General features: G+C 41.8%; 1 protein-coding gene across 3 annotated transcripts in view; it reads left to right on the top strand.

The window, feature by feature from the left end:
- The window catches only part of CALD1 (caldesmon 1), a 237,819-nt gene extending 219,773 nt beyond the window's left edge, over positions 1 to 18,046 (top strand). For 2 of the 3 annotated variants that reach the window (XM_064289694.1, XM_023539965.2), the window contains 6 exons: positions 4,787 to 4,830; positions 4,918 to 4,999; positions 8,335 to 8,472; positions 9,126 to 9,221; positions 13,408 to 13,488; positions 15,736 to 18,046. In XM_064289694.1, coding sequence (XP_064145764.1) covers positions 4,787 to 4,830; positions 4,918 to 4,999; positions 8,335 to 8,472; positions 9,126 to 9,221; positions 13,408 to 13,488; positions 15,736 to 15,741 — 447 coding nt within the window. In that variant the 3' untranslated portion in view covers positions 15,742 to 18,046. The remainder of the gene's footprint in view (positions 1 to 4,786; positions 4,831 to 4,917; positions 5,000 to 8,334; positions 8,473 to 9,125; positions 9,222 to 13,407; positions 13,489 to 15,735) is intronic. The other variant, XM_010600441.3, reaches the window with a different exon arrangement.
- The last annotated feature ends 3 nt before the right edge of the window (positions 18,047 to 18,049 follow it).

The raw sequence follows: 18,049 nt of genomic DNA, 5'->3' as shown, positions 1-18,049 counted from the left end.
CCGACTCACAGCGACCCCGTGTGTGTGTCAGAGTAGAACCGTGCTTCACAGGGTTCTCGATGGCTGATTTTTCAGAAGTAAATTGCAGGCCTTTATTTTGAGGTGTCTCCGGGTGGACTTGAACCTCCAACCTTTCAGTTAGCAGCCAGGGACTCCTAAGAAGCCATTTTATCTCCTCCTTCGGGTAGAAAGGCATGTGTGAGCAATCGATTAAAGTAGGTATCTTAAAAAAAAATTGTTATCTATATAACAGAGGGAGGAAGCCTGATGGCGCAGTGGTTAAGCTCTTAGCTGCTAACCAAACGGTCAGTGGTTCGAACCCACAAGCTACTCCAAGGGAGAGAGATGTGGCAGTCTGCTTCTGAAAAGATTTACGGCCTTGGAAACCCTATAAGGTAGTTCTGCTGCGTCCTGTAGGGTCACAATGAGTCAGAATTGACTCAATGGCAACTTTTTTTTTTTTTTACGTATATAACAGAAGCTTGCATTCAGGAATAAACTATTGCTTTCTCATGGCATGTGCCCTGAAGGCCTTGCTGTGACTGGGATCTCAGAGCTCCACTCTATACCCTACAACTCAATTCCAATAGCTGTTGATTCTCTTGGCCCCGCAGCATTTATAAATGGCCCCAAGTTAACATTGTAGAATGCCGGTGGGAGGAAAAATATTTGATGTGTGACCTCAAAATATTATAAACTAAGGCCTAAGGCATTCTGTTAATTTCTCATGACTTCTGTTCCTTGTTTGGGAAACTCTGGTCTCTCATAATTAAATGTTGGCCCTGAATGATTTTTTTTTTTTTTCACATACTACATGGAAAAAAATAAATTTTAAGTAAGTTAGCTTTAAAAAAAATTTTTTTTTAATTGTTTTCCACATATGGGAAGGTCATGCCTTCATATGCAAAGGTTTTTCCACTTGCCAATACTGATGCAAATTGCCCTGATGGTAGGTACAAAAAAAAAAAACAAAGGTAGCACAGGACATTTCTAGCCCGGAGCTGGGTATCACTGGGCATCAACGAATATTTGATGACTTATAAAGAACATCTGAATTTGAGCAATGCACTTTGATGGAGTCAGGTTGTGGCTGTTGTTAGTTGCTGTCAAGTCCATTCTGACTCATGGCGACCCCCATGTGAGCAGAGTAGAGCTTGAAACCTGTAGGGTTTTCAAGGCTGTGCCCTTTCAGAAGCAGGTTGCCAGGCCTGTCTTCCAAGGCACATCTGTGTGGGTTCCAATTGCCAACCTTTCTGCTAGTAATCAAGAGCTTAACTGTTTGCAACTTTCTAATACTAATAGCCTGCTCTTCTTCCTGAGTTTTATCGGAACAACACTGCCACCTCTTGGCCTTCAGAAGAACCAATTTCCCTCGTTAAAAATTAGAGAATTTTTTAATTAAGAAGCCCTGGTGATGCAGCATTTCAAACCCACCAGGCGCTCCTTGGAAACTCTGTGGGGCAGTTCTGCTCTGTCGTATAGGGTCGCTTTGAGTCGGAATCGACTCGACGGTAGTGGGTTTTGGCTGGTGGTGCAGCATTAAGCACTCGGCTGCTAACCAAAAGGTTGGCGGTTCAAACCCACCAGCCGCTCCACTGGAGAAATATGTGGCTGTCCACTTTCATAAACATTACGGCCTTGAAAACCTTATGGGGTAGTTCTACTCTGTCCTATAGGGTCCCTATGAGTTAGAATCGACTCAATGGCAATGGATTTGGCTTTTTTGTTTGTTTGTTTTGATGGCACAGTGGTTAAGTGCTCAGGTGCTAACTACAAGGCCCTCAATTCAAACCCATTGGTGGCTCCAGGGGACAAAAGACCTGGCAATCTGCTCCCATAAAGATTACAGCCTAGGAAACCCTATGGGGCAATTCTACTTGGTCCTGTAGGGTCACTAGGAGCCAGAAGTGACTCGATGGCACACAACAACAACAATGATTTACAAACCCAGAACGAAATTGTTACATCACCTAGAGTCTTAGACTAAGTTAAGGAATCTCCCAACAAGAGTGCATCAGAAAATGGCAAAATGTCATCATGAAATGAAGACATATGAGATATTGCAGATAAAAAAGGAAGAGTTGGAGTTTAGGAGCCTCTGTATTTGAATAAATGGGTTGGCCAAGGTTAGACAGATGATCCGGGAATCAGAAAGTTGTCAAAGGCCAACAAAGAACACACCTCCCCTCTGCTGCTCCCCTCCAAGGCACCTGTGTTCTTCCACCTCCCTGGATGTCTCTCGGTTTCCCAAATCTTCAGGCCTGTGTTTGCTAGAAATTTCCTCTCTTCTCTAACCCATGCACTCACACCCTCACTTTCATAAACTTATCTATCAAGTTATATAAAGTATAATAAAAAAACAAATCATATCCATTGCCGTTGAGTTAGTTCTGACTCATGGTGACCCCATGTGTGCAGAGTAGAACCGCTCCATAGGGTTTTCAAGGCTGTGTCCTTTCAGAAGCAGATCACCAGGCATTTCACCCATTACGTTTCTGAGTGGGTTTGAACCACCGATCTTTCAGTTAGTAGTTGAGTGTGTAACCATTCGCACCACCCAAGGATTTGCATAAACTATAAGCTCAGCTCAAATGTCAAAACTAGTGAGAAGCCTTCCCCAACTCCCCCAGATTGTCTCTTCTCCTAGCTCCATTTCATTTTGTTCTTATCTTTAACATGGTATCTACCATTGAATCTTAAATATTGTATTTATGTGCCCTACTAGTCTTCTCCGTCCCTCGTGACCAGTTCACCTCAAGCACACCCACCACCCTCTGTCAGTGGAGGCTTGCGTGTTGCTATGATGCTGAACAGGTTTCAGTGGACCTTCCAAACTAAGATGGACTAGGAAGAATGGCCTAGCAATCTACTTCTGAAAATCACCCAATGAAAACCCTATGGATCACAATAGCTGATTGGTAGCTAATCATGGGGATGGCGTAGGACCAGGTAGCATTTTGTTCCATTGTGCATGGGGTCACCATGGGTCAACAACTCAATGGCAGCTAACAACTAAAACAACAATAGTCTTCTCTACTAAATTTGTGCTCCTTCAAGGATAGGACCCTGTCTTATTCGTCGTTGGGTATCCAACTTCATGTAGCAGATCCTGAGTATATAATTTATTGGCTGATTGTTTGGCTGACAGGCTGACTGGGTTAGAAGTTGGACGGGTAGACGATATTAAAAGTGTCAGTTGTGTTGTACAGTTCCAAAATATGTCATCTTATTTCATTCGGCACTTTTTCTGAAGAAATGCACCTCCAAGTTTATAATTAAAGCCAGAAAAATAAGGTTTATTTTATAGACTCTTTACATCCCATAAACTCAGAGCTATCTGTAGCACTTTTTTGCGTAAACCTTTGCTTTTATATTTGTAAGAAATCATTAGAAACAATAAAATGCCCTCACTAACATCTATAAAATGTTATTCGACTAATATTGGGAGTGAAGCATGTTTTCCAAAAAGCGTTAAAAATAAAATAAATAATAAACCGTTGTGGTAGAGTCTCTTCCAACTCCTAGCAACCTCATAGGACAGAGTAGAACCACTCCACGGGGTTTCCAAGGCTGAAATGTTCATGGAAGCAGACTGCCACGTCTTTCTCCTGCAGAGCAGCTAGTGGGCTCAAACTCCTGACCTTTCAGTTAGCAGCCAAGTGCTTAAAGCTTAGAAGTATTTACTAACAGTCCGTGAGTCCCAGGCCAGAAAGAGCCCCTAATGTCTCGAAGAACAGTGGGTGGAGGCTCAGCCACACCAGTGGAGGGGAACGGTAGACTAGCAGATTCCCTGGCTGCCCCGATAGGGCAGAACTACTCCAGACTAAACACAACCTTTCTGCACACCTGTTCTTTGGCACACGCGAGCATATGCAAAGAGGTTTTTACTATTTGCTGATATTGATGATATTAACAGGTAGCAGAAGACAATATTCCTAGCCTCGGTGTTGTATATCACAGGGTGTCAGCAAATACTTGTTGACTGGCTAAGAACAGTGATGCAGTTTCTGTAAAATACAATGTTTGATTTAATAGCTTTAGTTTTAACAAAAAGAGGCTCCCAGCATCAAAAAGAAAAAATTCATTAAAAACTACTGAACTGCCCAGTTAGCATATATCTCAGTTTCTCTGGCTTTATTTCCATATTTCCCACTTGGCTAAAATGGGCTTCCGGGGAGGCTTCAGCACCCATTCCTGATGACTTTACAGTCTTCATTCCACGCTCCCCCACCCCATCTTTTACATCCCAGGGTAATTTAAGTTCAACAGCAGGCTTGACAGCTATCAGGTTAGAAAATCAGGCTAAGCAGTAAGTGGATAGGTCACCTTTCCTAGTTATCCTTCTTCTTTAATCTTATTGCACACCAAATATCTAGCTAAAACAGCGCAGGGAAATTTTGCTAATCAAATACTATGGTATGTCGATACTCACGTAAAGATGTCTAAAAAGTAACAGTATGTATTTTTGGAAAACAAATGTAGTCATTTTGTTACTGATTTATTATTTCAGAGACATTTTGATTTCCTTCTTGTCTGGACTTTAATTTGCCTCCAAAGCTTTCTATTTCTTTACACATTTTCTGTATTACCTTCCAATCCTACCTTCGTCCCTCAAATCTCACTATCAAATACCTTACACTTAGTTTTCCTCTCTAGCGAAGCACAGCCCCCAAATACTACCATTCCTCATACACTCTTTAGCACAGGGAGATTGCGACTTGGGCTGAGAACCACTGTTTATCAGCAGAAAATATTAACCAGGTTGATTTTTCTTTTCAATTTGTAGATAGAAGAGCGAGCAGAATTTTTGAATAAGTCTGTGCAGAAAAGGTAAATACAGTTGACTGTTCCATTGAGAATCGTCGACTATTCTTTGTATGGAAAGAGTCTCTCTCATAGTCTTATGTGTGTATTTAGCAGCGGTGTCAAATCAACTCATCAAGCCGCAGTAGTCTCCAAGATTGACAGCAGACTGGAGCAGTATACCAGTGCAATCGAGGTGAGTGCTGTCTTCTCTGTTATGGCCTGTCAAAGAGAGATGGACTCATTACACAGAGTCATAGAAACACCTAGGACAATAGTCAAGTCCAGTAGCCATATGACTATTAGCATATCAATGATACATTATTACTCTGTGAAATAGTTATAGAACATGCAGTAATAAAGAAAAATTATAGAGAACTTTTAAATAAATTATAGTTTACAACTTTCATCGGGCATGCCATTATACAAGTATTTATTTACCACTGTATTAAGTGCCATGAAAGAAAAATGTAGCACTAATGAGATGTGCCAAGAGAACATGCCATAGGGGAGTGATAGTTTGGGAGAGCAAAGAAGGTTACGCTGAGGAAGTGACTTTTAAACCCAGCTCTGACAGAAGGCTTAGAAACCTCTGGTGAAAATGAGGAGGGGGAAGTCTTCCATACAAAGGTAACAGCACGTGCAAAGGTCCTGAGGCAGTCAAGAGCTAAAACACTGAAAGACTGAGAGACCATGGCATGGAGAATGAGCTTTAATAAAGGTGTTTGTTCTTTAAAATGAATGGGTTTATTGGCATTTAACACTATTATTGGTATGTGTGCACAAGTATACCTTCAATATCCTTGTAAAATGTGTTCCCATAACCAAACCCACTGCCATCAAGTCGATTCCGACTCCTAGCGACCCTATAGGACAGAGTAGAACTGCCCCATAGAGTTTCCAAGAAGCGCCTGGTGTATTTGAACTGCCGACCTCTTGGTTAGCAGCCATAGCACTTAACCACTACGCCACCAGGGTTTCCTGTGTTCCCATACATGGTTTAAAAACCAAACCTGTTGCCGCTGAGTCAGTTTCAACTCAGAGTAACCCTTTAGGACAGAGTAGAACTGCCCCATAGTGTTTCCTAGGCTGTAATCTTCATGGAAGCAGACTGCCACATCTTCCTCCCACGGAGCGTGGTTGGTGGGTTCGAACTGCTAACCTCTTGGTTAGTAGCCGAGCACTTAACAGCTGCGCCACCAGGGCTCCATATGTGGTTTAACAGCTCTCTTACTATCTCAGCTAATCCTCTTTCCCTATAAAAATTTTTATTGCCAAATAAATGTACCATCATGTGTCACTTACCATCCACAACACAGTCTGTGAAGTAGGATGTTATATGATCTGGACATTGCCCAAACACCTGTTATATACAGGCATTCCCAAGTTCTGTTCCAAAGTCTGTCTTTAAGTCAAAGTTGTACGTAAATCAGAATAGTTAGGTACGGTGTGTATCTAACATCAGTCAAACGTTTGTCTTAATATATTAGTATGTAATGTACCTTTCTGTGGATAAAAAAAAAAATTAAAGAAACACTTCCAGATACACTAAAACATCTTTAACATAATAATACAATAATAATTAAGGTTTTATGTGCATCTCAAAGTAGTGCCCATTTGTTATAAGGAACCATTGTATTACCTCAAATTCTTAATATTACAGGCTTTCCAAGGTTGGTTTGTAACTACGGGTCGTATGTCAGTCTGACATTCATAACCCGGGCACTGCCTGAACGACCTTACGGGACCGCGGACGTGTATGCAGTCAGACACTGCACGAATGGGCCTTACGTGGCATGTGACTTCGGTAGAATAGACCGGCATAAAGGGCGTAGCCAGCCTGAGTTTAAGCATCATCAGTCTCAAATTGACTGTGTCATTTTTGAAGGACCATAGTTTTACCTTCTGTCTGCCTCACCTTTCTTCCACCCAATTGACCTGGGAGTTTTACTGTATTTGGAAAGACTGTAAATTTCCAAATACCAAAGCACCTGGGGGAGAAGGTGTCCCTTAATCAAGACACGTTTCTGGTTTTTGTTTTGTTTTTTTTCTGCCTTAGTGCAGACTTCAGTTGATGGTTTTAACCTTCTCCTCTATCAGACCTCCGGCTATGAAGTAATTGGATCTGTTTGTTCTGATTTTCCCCTTTCCTTGTGTTCTAGGGTGGAGATAGCGATAAAATAGTCCATAAAGAAGTAGTAAGAGGGAATAAGAGAGAGGTCCTAGATGTTTTATGAAATGAATAACCAAGTCCTAATGCTGAAGAGTTGGTTTTTATTCATAAAATATAGGATAAATTGAAGATACTTCTTTTCCTTGGTTGAGTTGATCATAGCACAGGGCTAATGAAACCAGGACTGTGGCTTCAGACTTCCATAATTAGGGGAGGATTTTTTTAATGCCACGGCTACAGATGGCACCACTTACCCTGGCTGGCCATCCCAATGGCAGATGGCACTGGCCATGAATCAGGACCAGGAGAGAAACCACACGGTTCTGGGTCTGCTCATTACTACTGTTGGAAAGTATCTCAAATATACAGTTTTTCTTCCTTGCATCCATTCTTTCCTCCTTCAAACTCATTCTCCATGCAGTAGTCTCTCAGTCTTTCAGTCTTTCAGCTCTTGACTGCCTCAGGACCTTTGCACGTGCTGTTACCTCTGCTTGGAAGGCTTTTCCCTCCTCCTTTTCACCTGATGCTTCTAAGCCTTCTGTCAGAGCCAAGTCTAAAAGTCACCTCCTCAGAGTAACCTTTGCTCTCCCAGACTGTCACTCCCCTATCACGTGTTCTCTTGGGGCACTTCATAGAGCTACATTTCTCTTTCATGGCACTTATCACAATGGTAAATAAACACTTGTGCGACTAGTTACTATCTTATTGGCTTTTATTCACAAGATTAGATTTCTCTTCTATTGAAATGTAAGCTCACTACAGCTTATAGGCTGTCTTGAGCACCACTGGATCCCCAGTGCCTAGCCAAGTGCACACAGTAGGCACTTAAGAAATATCTTTTGAAGAAATGAAATGGAATGTCATCTTACCAACAAATACCAATTGCCATCAAGCCCATTCCCGCGCACGGCGACCCCTTATGTGTCAGGGTAGAACTTTGATCCATAGGATATTCAATGGCTGGTTTTTCAGAAGTAGATTGCCAGGCTTATCTTCTGGGGAGCCTCTGGGTGGACTCGAACCTGCAACTTTTGGTTAGCAGCCAAGCACATTAACCATTTGTACCACCTAGGGACTCCTTACCAACAAATAGTGTCCAGATAAAAGGCATACTTCGTTTTTTAAAGATCCTCTGATCTCGATCATACGGTTTATTCTGAGGTGTCTATGTCGCCGTGAGTCAGAATGGACTCCATGGAAACAGGAATCACGGGCGATGTCATCAAAGCGTAGTTTTACAAACAGAAGTGATGACTCTCACATTTTTTAAATGATAATATCGGGGAAGACACGTTGACTATCATTTTACAAGAAGAAATTTGTCAGCACCAGTCCTAAAAATAATTAATACATTTCAGGGAACGAAATCTGCAAAACCTACGAAACCAGCCGCCTCGGATCTTCCTGTCCCGGCTGAGGGTGTACGCAATATCAAGACCATGTGGGAGAAGGGGAAAGTGTTTTCATCCCCCACCGCGTCAGGCACCCCAAATAAGGTCAGCATAGGATTTTTATCTTTTCAGTTTGGGGGGGTGGATTTTTTCTTTCATTTTGTTTTAGGAATCACACCAGTTAATAATAATAATAAAAACAGTTGCCTTCAGGTTGACCCCCACTCATGGCGACCCTCCGTGTGTCAGAGTAGAGCTATGCTGCATAGCGTTTTCAGTAACTGATTTTTCAGATCTCCAGGGCTTTTTTCCATGGTGCCTCAGGATGGACTGGAACCTCCAGTCTTTCAGTTAGCAGCCAAGCGTGTTAGCCATTTGTACCACCCAGGGACTAGTTAATAATAAAAGGAGTGGAAAAGGTGCAACTCTTACGTTCTTTTGCAATGACTGTAAAGGCAGTCTAAGACAGAGTGTGTTTATCAGGCTGCATCCTGTCCTGTACTCTGCCACAGGACTTTAAATAAAGTACCCGAACTTAATTATCCACCTTTGGGGTTGGGATGGATGGGATGCAGGGAAAAGTAAACCAGGTAACATATTCTTTAAATATCAAGTTTAAGGTTATTTTACTAAAACTCATAAATATGATGGTACGAAGCTGTACGAAGTCATAAGTATTTTGAAGCTGCTTTGAAGATTTCTTTCCAGGTCAAATTTACTTTTTTTCTTGAATATTTCGGATGATGGGCTCTTTGCAGGAAACAGCTGGCTTGAAGGTGGGGGTGTCCAGCCGCATCAATGAATGGCTAACCAAAACCCCAGATGGGAGCAAGTCGCCAGCTCCCAAACCTTCTGTAAGTAGCTTCGTATTTTTCTGAATTTTCTTTGATCGCTCAGCTTGCAGCAGCAGAAGAAAACAGGCCTGTTTGCCTGGGAAAGACAATGGTGCTCCCGTTCTTTGTTGTCCTGCTTAATGACAAACGAGGAGGTGTTCAGACTTAGAAGGAACAGTCCGGAGCAGCTGCTACAATTACCCAGAAATTGTAATTAAATGGAAACAAGTGATCACCTCTCCACCCTAACAGAGTGGTGCTCAACCAGAATCAAATTTACGCCCTTTACTCTGACCTCTTTTTTAGCTCCTACTCTATACTCTGTAGATTATGGATAAACCAAAAAAAAAAAAAAAACTATTGCTGCCAAGTAGATTCCGACTCACAACCCTATAGGACGGAGTAGAACTGCCCCATAGAGTTTCCAAGCAGCGCCTAGTGGATCCGAACTGCAGACCTCTTGGATAGCAGACATAGCTCTTAACCACTATACCAAATGTCAAACTATTTTAGCCCCTTCTCTGCTAAGAACACCCATAACCTTATGGCCAAAAGAATGTGTACGCTGGCTATTCTGAACCCATATTTTCTAGTTTGCTTCATTTCTGTAACTTGGCGCAAAAATACAGTTATCCAGTGGTTGTTGAAATAATTGCTACAATTTTGTTGTTAACATCTCCAAGGGAGAACCATTTAAAACCAGAAGGAAAGAACAATGGTAAAACTGGAAAGTAGAGAACACGGATTGTGAATGTCATTTTGGGAATCCAAAATTTTCTCATTTATTAAATGTGGCGGTCTTAATATAGAGATAGTCGTTTAACATTTTTGTTGAATATATACGGTAACTTGCTTGCAGTTATCATTTTAATCAGAGGTCGCATGAGTTCCCTGCCATGTCGTGGCCGGTGTGCTGTCCGACTGGCCCTGCAGGCCCAAGAGAGCTGAGACTCGGCCGTCATGACCACTTCACCCAGAGGAAGGACGAAAGCTTGCCAACTCCTAGGCCTCTGCGCCGTGGAGCGTTTGACTGCGTTCACTGGCTCCCTATATAATCTCCAAGCTCACTAAATTTCATTTTATTTAAATAAATTTATTTAATTTTATCTTTATTAAAAAGAAAAAAACAGAAATATTTGTATATCATTCCAGGGTGCAACTCCTAGTAGCCGTTTAATTAATACTCAGCCCAAAATTCTTTGCCTAAGGGCTCACAGGAGTGATAAACTAATAACATAAGCCCCACTTCAAATTAGAAAATCTTCATATATTGAAAAAAAAAACCTGTTTTCTTCTCCCAGTAGATACAGTGAAACCAGTCGCTATGGCGCTGACTGTGACTCACGGCGACCCCGTGTGTGTCAGAGTAAAGCTGTGCTCCACAGGGTTTTCAAGGGCTGGTTTTTTGGAAGTAGATGACCAGGCCTTTCTTCCGCGGTGCCTCTGGGTAGACTTGAATTTCCAACCTTTGGTTAGCAGCCAAGTGCGTTAACCATTTACACCACCCGGGGACTCCTGATTTTGGACCATGACCCCTTGTTTCTATTCCTTGGAGTATGTGAGCAGAGGAGAAAGCCGGTTTGTGCTTGCAGATGTGTGATATAAGGGCATTAAGGCAAAATCAGAAGGAAGGTCTTTCAAACCAAAATGGCCCTCATCCAGTGAAACTCAAGAACAAAAAGAAAAATGCAGGGTTGAAGTGTTGAGTTCTGAAACTCACTGAAGAGAAAAGCCAACCTGTACCCACAGTTACGGAAACCCTGGTGACAAGTGGTTAAACACTACGGCTGCCAACCAAAAGGTCAGCCGTTCAACTCTACCAGGTGCTCCTTGGAAATTCTGTGGAGCAGTTCTGCTCTGCCCTGTGGGGTCGCTGTGAGTCAGAATCGGGTCGATGGCAGCGGGTTTGGTTTACCAACAGTTATGTAATACTGTTTATATATGCTAAGAATTAAAAGTGCTCAAAATACTTCATCAAATCAGTATAATTTATGAGGCCTGAAAATAAACCTATATAAAATCAAACGTTCATGTAGTCCTGATTCCTTTATTAGAACATCTACTGCTATTTGTGGGTAAGATTTACAGGATTTCAGTGTAGCTTTGTAACTGGAATTCTAAATATGTCTGTTTTAGCTGGCTTGTCTGATCTTTGTATCTACGCTACATGATGTATAGCAATTAAAAAGCTAATTTGTCTTTCTTTTTGTTTAAAACAAAAACCACCAACAATGTCTTTCTCAGCTGACTTCTCTTCTTCACTCTTTGGTCTCTGGTTGATTGGAAACCTGCTTCTCCTGCCTTCATTTCTCCCTCTTCTTCCGGAGTGGGTCTTTCTCTAAAATGTAGTCTGGTCAGGTAATTTCATTTCTATTTCCCCTTTAATTTAAAATGCTGATTTACAACTTGAATGTTAATATTTCTTAAAACGGACTCTTTAAACTATTTAAGTGACCTCAAAAGATTCATAGGCAGGATTGAAGGGAAATACAGTCCAATGTCTTAGGTAGAAGAACATTCATGGACAGAAAAATGTTTGTCTTACAAGAATCAAATAAACAGAGTGTTAATAGCCTCTTTGCAGAGCCTCCATCAACGTGTTCCTAATTATAGTTTCCAGGATTTTAAAACAGTCTTCCAGACAATTTGGCAGCTTCCAGCTACACTGGCAAATGTATTGGAATTCTGCAACAACAAACTGATTTGTTGCTTAATGATTCCAAGTTAAATAGGTGTAGCTCTCCAGGAGAGTACCAGGAATTCATGCCACAATGAAAATGCAGAAACTCGGTAAGATTACAGCCAATCTAAAATGCTTCGTGGGGTACCACTTAACCAGTGCCTCTTCGGTGCTGAGATCCCAATACTATGCATCAGAAGTATGACCGTCTAAGCTGGTGGCCATGTATGCGTGGAATGGCTCCTAGCTTTGCCTGCTTAATGAAAAAAGAGTTTGCCAAAATAAGCATTACCATTTCAGTAAAACACATTTATTTTCTACAAACTACCTTTTGCCAAGTGCTAATGGAAGCAAATGCTAGAAGAAAATGGAAACAGAAATTTTGGATCCTTATCCAAGTCAAATTAATTACAAGGTTGTAAATACAGATGTACAGCTATATAACTGCAAGCGATCACATTTTAGTGTTTTCTTCCCGAGATTTCCACACGTTCTCCCGTATGTCATCAACGGCCAATTTGTGAGGAATGTTTACTTGGGGGACTACGTTCCACCAGTACACTTCTGAATTACCCACGTACCCCTCAGGAGCCACAAAATGGTTTTAACCTGGGGAGTATACAATTAGAAAAGTGTCTTAGTTCAGATTTCCCAGAAGCAAACATGAAGGTGATGATTTGGGTGTTTTAAGTAGTTTACTTGGAAGGGGAAGCAACATGCAGGGGGTAAGAGACGTGGGAGGAAAGAGAAGGCAGTTAATAAAGGAGACACCACCAAGCCAGTTGCCACGTGGGCTGTGGGAACTTAACCCCACCGGAGAAGCTCTGGAAGTCACCATGGAACCCACGCCTCAGAGTTGTCCTACCTGAGTGAGCCTGAGAAATATTTTTGCACCAACTCTTGTCAGAAGATGGCTCCTAGGCACGTGAACTCTCTGGACGCCCAGCCTGCCTCCCAGGCAAAGTGGGCTCATCGCCAAAGGAAGCCCTTGGGCAAAGACACGCGTGTTGGCTATGAAAGTCAGGCTGGTGTGCGCTGGAGTGCCTGGGGCCAGGGACGCTCACAGGCAGGGCCCCAAAGGAAAGAAAGCCTGTGAGTGGTGATATGCTTATCAAACCCACAAATGAATTATTTTAAAATAACAAATGCTCTACTTCCGAGAGTATGGAAAGTTAAAAATAGACTATATCATTTTAAACATGCTTCCGTTCCGATTTTACTGGTCAATAAACAGTAAGTTCTTGGTGAAGGACAGGGACCCAAATACAACAGTCCCTAGCCCATTCTCATAAGGCAGGTCAATATCTAGATATATGTAGACGTTGATCTGCCATATATATAAAAAAAAAAAAATTGTCAAGGCTAATGGTTCTTTCAATCCCATCCATCTATTTAGTACAACTGGGGGAAAGGGTATTAAACAATAAATTAACTCAAACAAAAGAGCAATAGATTTGGTGATTTCTTGAGACCTGGCTAGAAACTATAAATGCTCACCTATCTCTTTTTCTGCTTCCCCTTCCCTAGGACTTGAGGCCAGGAGATGTATCCGGCAAGAGGAACCTCTGGGAAAAGCAGTCTGTGGATAAGGTCACCTCTCCCACTAAGGTAAGCCGCTGGGAGGCTAGAGTTTCATAAATTCATTTTCCTGGTGTGTCCTGCAGTGTGATATCCTGGGATCAAATGAAGGATATGGCCGATGTACAGATCCTGCCTGTGTAACTGTCAGTTTCTAGAAGACCTATAGGTAGTACAGTAAAGGCAAAGTTCAGGCACCTTTGGTATTGCGGGTCTCTTAGCCAGACAACACAGATAACCTCAAGCCCACAGAATGGGTCCCCAAGAGACAACCTAGAAATATCATGGTAGGAGCGTGGGCAGAAGAAAGCCCTATGGGACAACCATTTCTACATGAGACAGTGGTGTCTACATGGGTCAGAGGTGTCTACCTGGGATGGCTGTGTTTACATAGGACAGTTACGTCTACATAGTACAGTGGTATCTACATGGGACAGAGGTGTCTACATTGGGACAGCCATGTCTACACAGGACAGCCATGTCTACATATCCTTACAAGGTCCAGGCTGGGAGCTACAGTCATTGGGCGATCACCTAGGGTAAAGCTCCATCTCCATGAATAGTTCCAAAGCTACTTCCTGAACCTTCTAGGGGATTACATTGCTAGCAGCCTAGGACTTAAGGATACTGTGGCAAAAAATTAAATTAATATTTAAAAGTAATCCAAAACTTGCTTCCCTAAGAAAACTAATGACTAGGAATGCATGGATTTGTCTTTTCCTCTTGTCTTCTGCTCCGAGGATGTGCTCACCCTTCAGAAAGGGGGCTCTGGACATACGTACATGAGGCTCAGGCTCCAAAAAGAGCCAGCTGTTGTACAAGGACCTAGTTCGCCTGCTAACTGTAGCCCTTCCCCAGTTCAAGCAGCAGGCCATCTTCTCCTATAGTGGAAAGAGAATAAAACAGAGGACTCAGAGGCCAACAATAAGACTAGAACTGGCTGCTCCTGGGCGATTTGGAACTCTGGAGAGAGGAGCACTGTTTACGCAAACTCAGGACTGAGCAGCACCTCAAGGCAACTGGAGAATCACGATACCACACCGAAGGGAGAGAATGTCTTCCCCTTTCCTCTTTCTACATGCTCTTAAGTCTGCTGCTGCTGCCTCCATCTTCTTTAGGAGTAATTTATTGCTCTTACATTGCAATAAAATCCACTAGCCCAGCCTCTCTACTGAAAGTGACTTAAACAAGGTGCCCTGGTGGTGCAGTGGTTAAGCACTTGGCTGCTAACCAAAAGGTTGCTGGTTCAAACCCAACCAGCAGCTCCTTAGTAGAAAGACCTGGCGACCTGCTCCTGTAAAGATGACGGCCTAGGAAACCCTGTGGGGCCGTCCTACTCTGTCATACAGGGTCACTATGAGTCGAAATTGTCTTGATGGCAGCCAATAACCACAATAATAACGACACCCAGGCCCAGAGTTGAGTTTACGGGATGGGGAATTAGGTAGCACCTTTGCTCCAAAATATCAAAGTCACTACCTGCCGTGCAGTCATTCCTTTGACCTGAAGCACCGCACATTTGATGCGAATACCAGTTGCCGTGGAGCTGATTCTGACTCCTGGCAACCCCGTGTGTGTCAGAGTAGAAGCGTGCTCTGTAGGATTTCCAAGGGCTGATATTTTGGAAGTAGATTGTCAGGTCTCTCTTCTAAGGCACTTCTGGATGGACTCGAACCTCCAACCTTTTGATTGAAGCATTCTGTTTGCACCACCCAGAGAATCCACAATACTTTAATATTTGTTAATACCTCAGCAAAAATATTTAGCAGCTGAGAAAAAAAAACGGCCTAAGAATAGGATCACAGGCAGATACATCTCAGGGGTAAGGGTATGAGGACAGAAGGAAGAAGGAGAAATTGCTAGGTAAAAATGGGAGAGAACCAAAGACAAATGCACCTGCCTTCACCTTCATGCTTTGACTTGACCTTGACTGAGCTACTCAGGCATTTGTGCCTGTTCTGGAATGCACATCATAGGCGCTTGGCCCTTACGGCGGCGTTTAAAAACCCTCCTTGACTCTGAATGCCATGAGCAGGGCTGAAAGCCAAGAGAGGAGAGAGAATGTAAAGGAGAAAAGGAAGAGGTGGTGAAAAACTCAACAAAAGAAAGGGTAACATAAAAGAAGAGGAACGCACTTGGTGTAGAATACCAACAATAACTCTTCCCTTCATAAATATTTATTCCTGCCCTTTTCTAATGCTTTTTCTTTTCTTCTGATACAAAACATCTGGGGAAAAGACTATGGCCTGCTGATTCCAAGCTGTCTTCTCTTAACAGGTTTGAGACCATTCAAGAAAGAACCCAAGATAGCGCTCAAGATGCTGGACCAGCGCGGTTGAGGAGGGCTAATCTGCTCTGTTTGATATTTATGTTGATTTACTAAGTTGGGTTCATTCTCTTTTGTCGTATTTTTTCATTATCCCATGTATATTATCACTATATTTAATAATCACAGTCTAGAGATGTCCATGGTAAAAGTACTGCCTTTGCACAGGAGCCTGTTTCTAAAGAAAACCATGCTGTGAAATCGAGACTTTTCTACTGATCATCCGAACGCTTGTCCCAACAGTGACACCAACCACATGGGAAGTCAGCAAATGAAGATTCAAGCTGACAGTTGCTGGAGGAATGCGTGCAGTAGCTACAGAAAAAGGAACCGTAGTTTTTTTGTTTTCGTCTTTCAAAACAGAAGTCATGTTGTTTCTGCACTTTAGAAAGAAGCATGGAAGAAATTATCTTATTAGGCAATTATAACACTTTCTGAAAGTAGCTCATTTCAGACTTGAGATACTGCAATAATGATTGTCTTTAAAAAAAAAAAAGATGTACTGTTAAGGTATTACTTTTTCATACTGATGACTATCTAAATTGAATTATTATGTTAGCTGACAGTGGTACTGATCTCTTTAGGTGGGTTGCTTTGTGGATTTCTTTGGTAGTGATAGTAACCTGAACCACATTCTAGATTACCTGATTCTGTATGTATGTGCATACACATATACAAACACACTAATGGTAGAATGCTTTTTTTATGTGCTAGGTTATTATATGTAGTACGTCGTTGTAACTAGCCAATATCACAGCTTCTTAAAAGTTAAAAATCACGATATTATATTAATATTTCATCATTGGCAATAGAAACATGGCAGAATAGGTATAGATATGTTTTCAATGGCTGCTGACCTCTAAGAAAAACATACTGAAAAAGAAGAGAGATTAGCAGTGTCAGAACCAGCTGACATGTTCTATAAAACATAGTATTTAGTTTATAATTCAAGGCAATCTTGAAGGCCAGTGTGAATTTTATTAAATCTACCACCTGTGTCAGACTCAAAGTCTGCTTCTTCTGGACAATAAAATTCACAGTAGCCTGGCCTTGGATGATACCTAAGGTCTCTTCCTTCTCTAAAATTTAAAGACAATTATAGTATGAAGACTGTACAGACTGGAATTCTATAGATGGGTCTAAATAAAGACCAACTCTGGCTAATGTTTGGAAGCAGAGAAGAAAAGTAAGCAAAATCCAATATTTAGGAGTTGGGTCAGCATTTCCATCTTTATTGCCCTCTGAAACATTTTTTAAATTGAACTTTTCTACTTTTACTTGTCATTTGTCATGCGTTGATCATATGTAGAAATTTCAAAAATACATGTAACTTTGACTAGTCCCCCCCCCCCCCCGCCGAAAGTCTTCATTGACTCACTTGCCATTTTTACACAAACCATCCAGATATCAGATCTTATTTTAGGCTATAAGTTTTTTTCTTCACAATGGATGGTAAGAGCACTCTGGTATCTTGGTAAACGTTCTAGTATAGACAGATCCATCTAGTGTGGTTATATAAACTCACACCTCAGTTGAGTTCACCAAAATGATCTCAGTCTCTATCCCTGAGGGAGCACCCAATTATGTTCTAATGCACCGTATTCCCCTGGGCAAGCTAGCCAGGGCAGGGCTGGCATGAGGAGTGGGCAATGTCTTCAAAAATCTATTTTCCTCATAAATAAGTAAAGAGTAGTTGAATCCTCCAGCTTTTAGCACACCTGGGCCGAAAGACAGAAGCCATCAAGATTGCACAAGTCACCCCCTGCCCCAGGCAGAGTAGACTGGACTCTATCCTAAGATAAACTACAATTCATATGCAGTACCCAGTTCAACATGGAGTCCTATCATTGGAGTGAAATGGATCAAAGTTTGAATTACGGCCTCTGGTGAGGTGACATATCTCTGCTGTACTTTCGAATGAGAGCTCCTCCTGGTCACCATTATATATTTTTCTAGAGAGTCTAACATTGAGAAGTGAAGGTGCAATCCTGACTTTTATTCCAATATTTGGATGGAGTACATTTTAGGGTAGAATATTACTGTTTGGATTTAATCTTCTGGAAAATAAATTTATGACTTACTTGTTCAATTACAATTCTCTTTGTTATCTTTAAGAGGTAAAACTGCAAGCTGACTAGCATGTTCTGTGAATCTGCCATTTGTAAAGGTTTTATAGACACATAATACTTTTCACTGATCATGGATCGCTGCGATACAAATACATTGTGAAAATGCGTCCACAATAAATGCAATTCCTCCAAATGT

This window comes from Loxodonta africana, chromosome 8, assembly GCF_030014295.1.
Source record: "Loxodonta africana isolate mLoxAfr1 chromosome 8, mLoxAfr1.hap2, whole genome shotgun sequence".
Classification (NCBI taxonomy): domain Eukaryota; kingdom Metazoa; phylum Chordata; class Mammalia; order Proboscidea; family Elephantidae; genus Loxodonta; species Loxodonta africana.
This window is presented reverse-complemented; position numbering and strand designations above follow the sequence as displayed.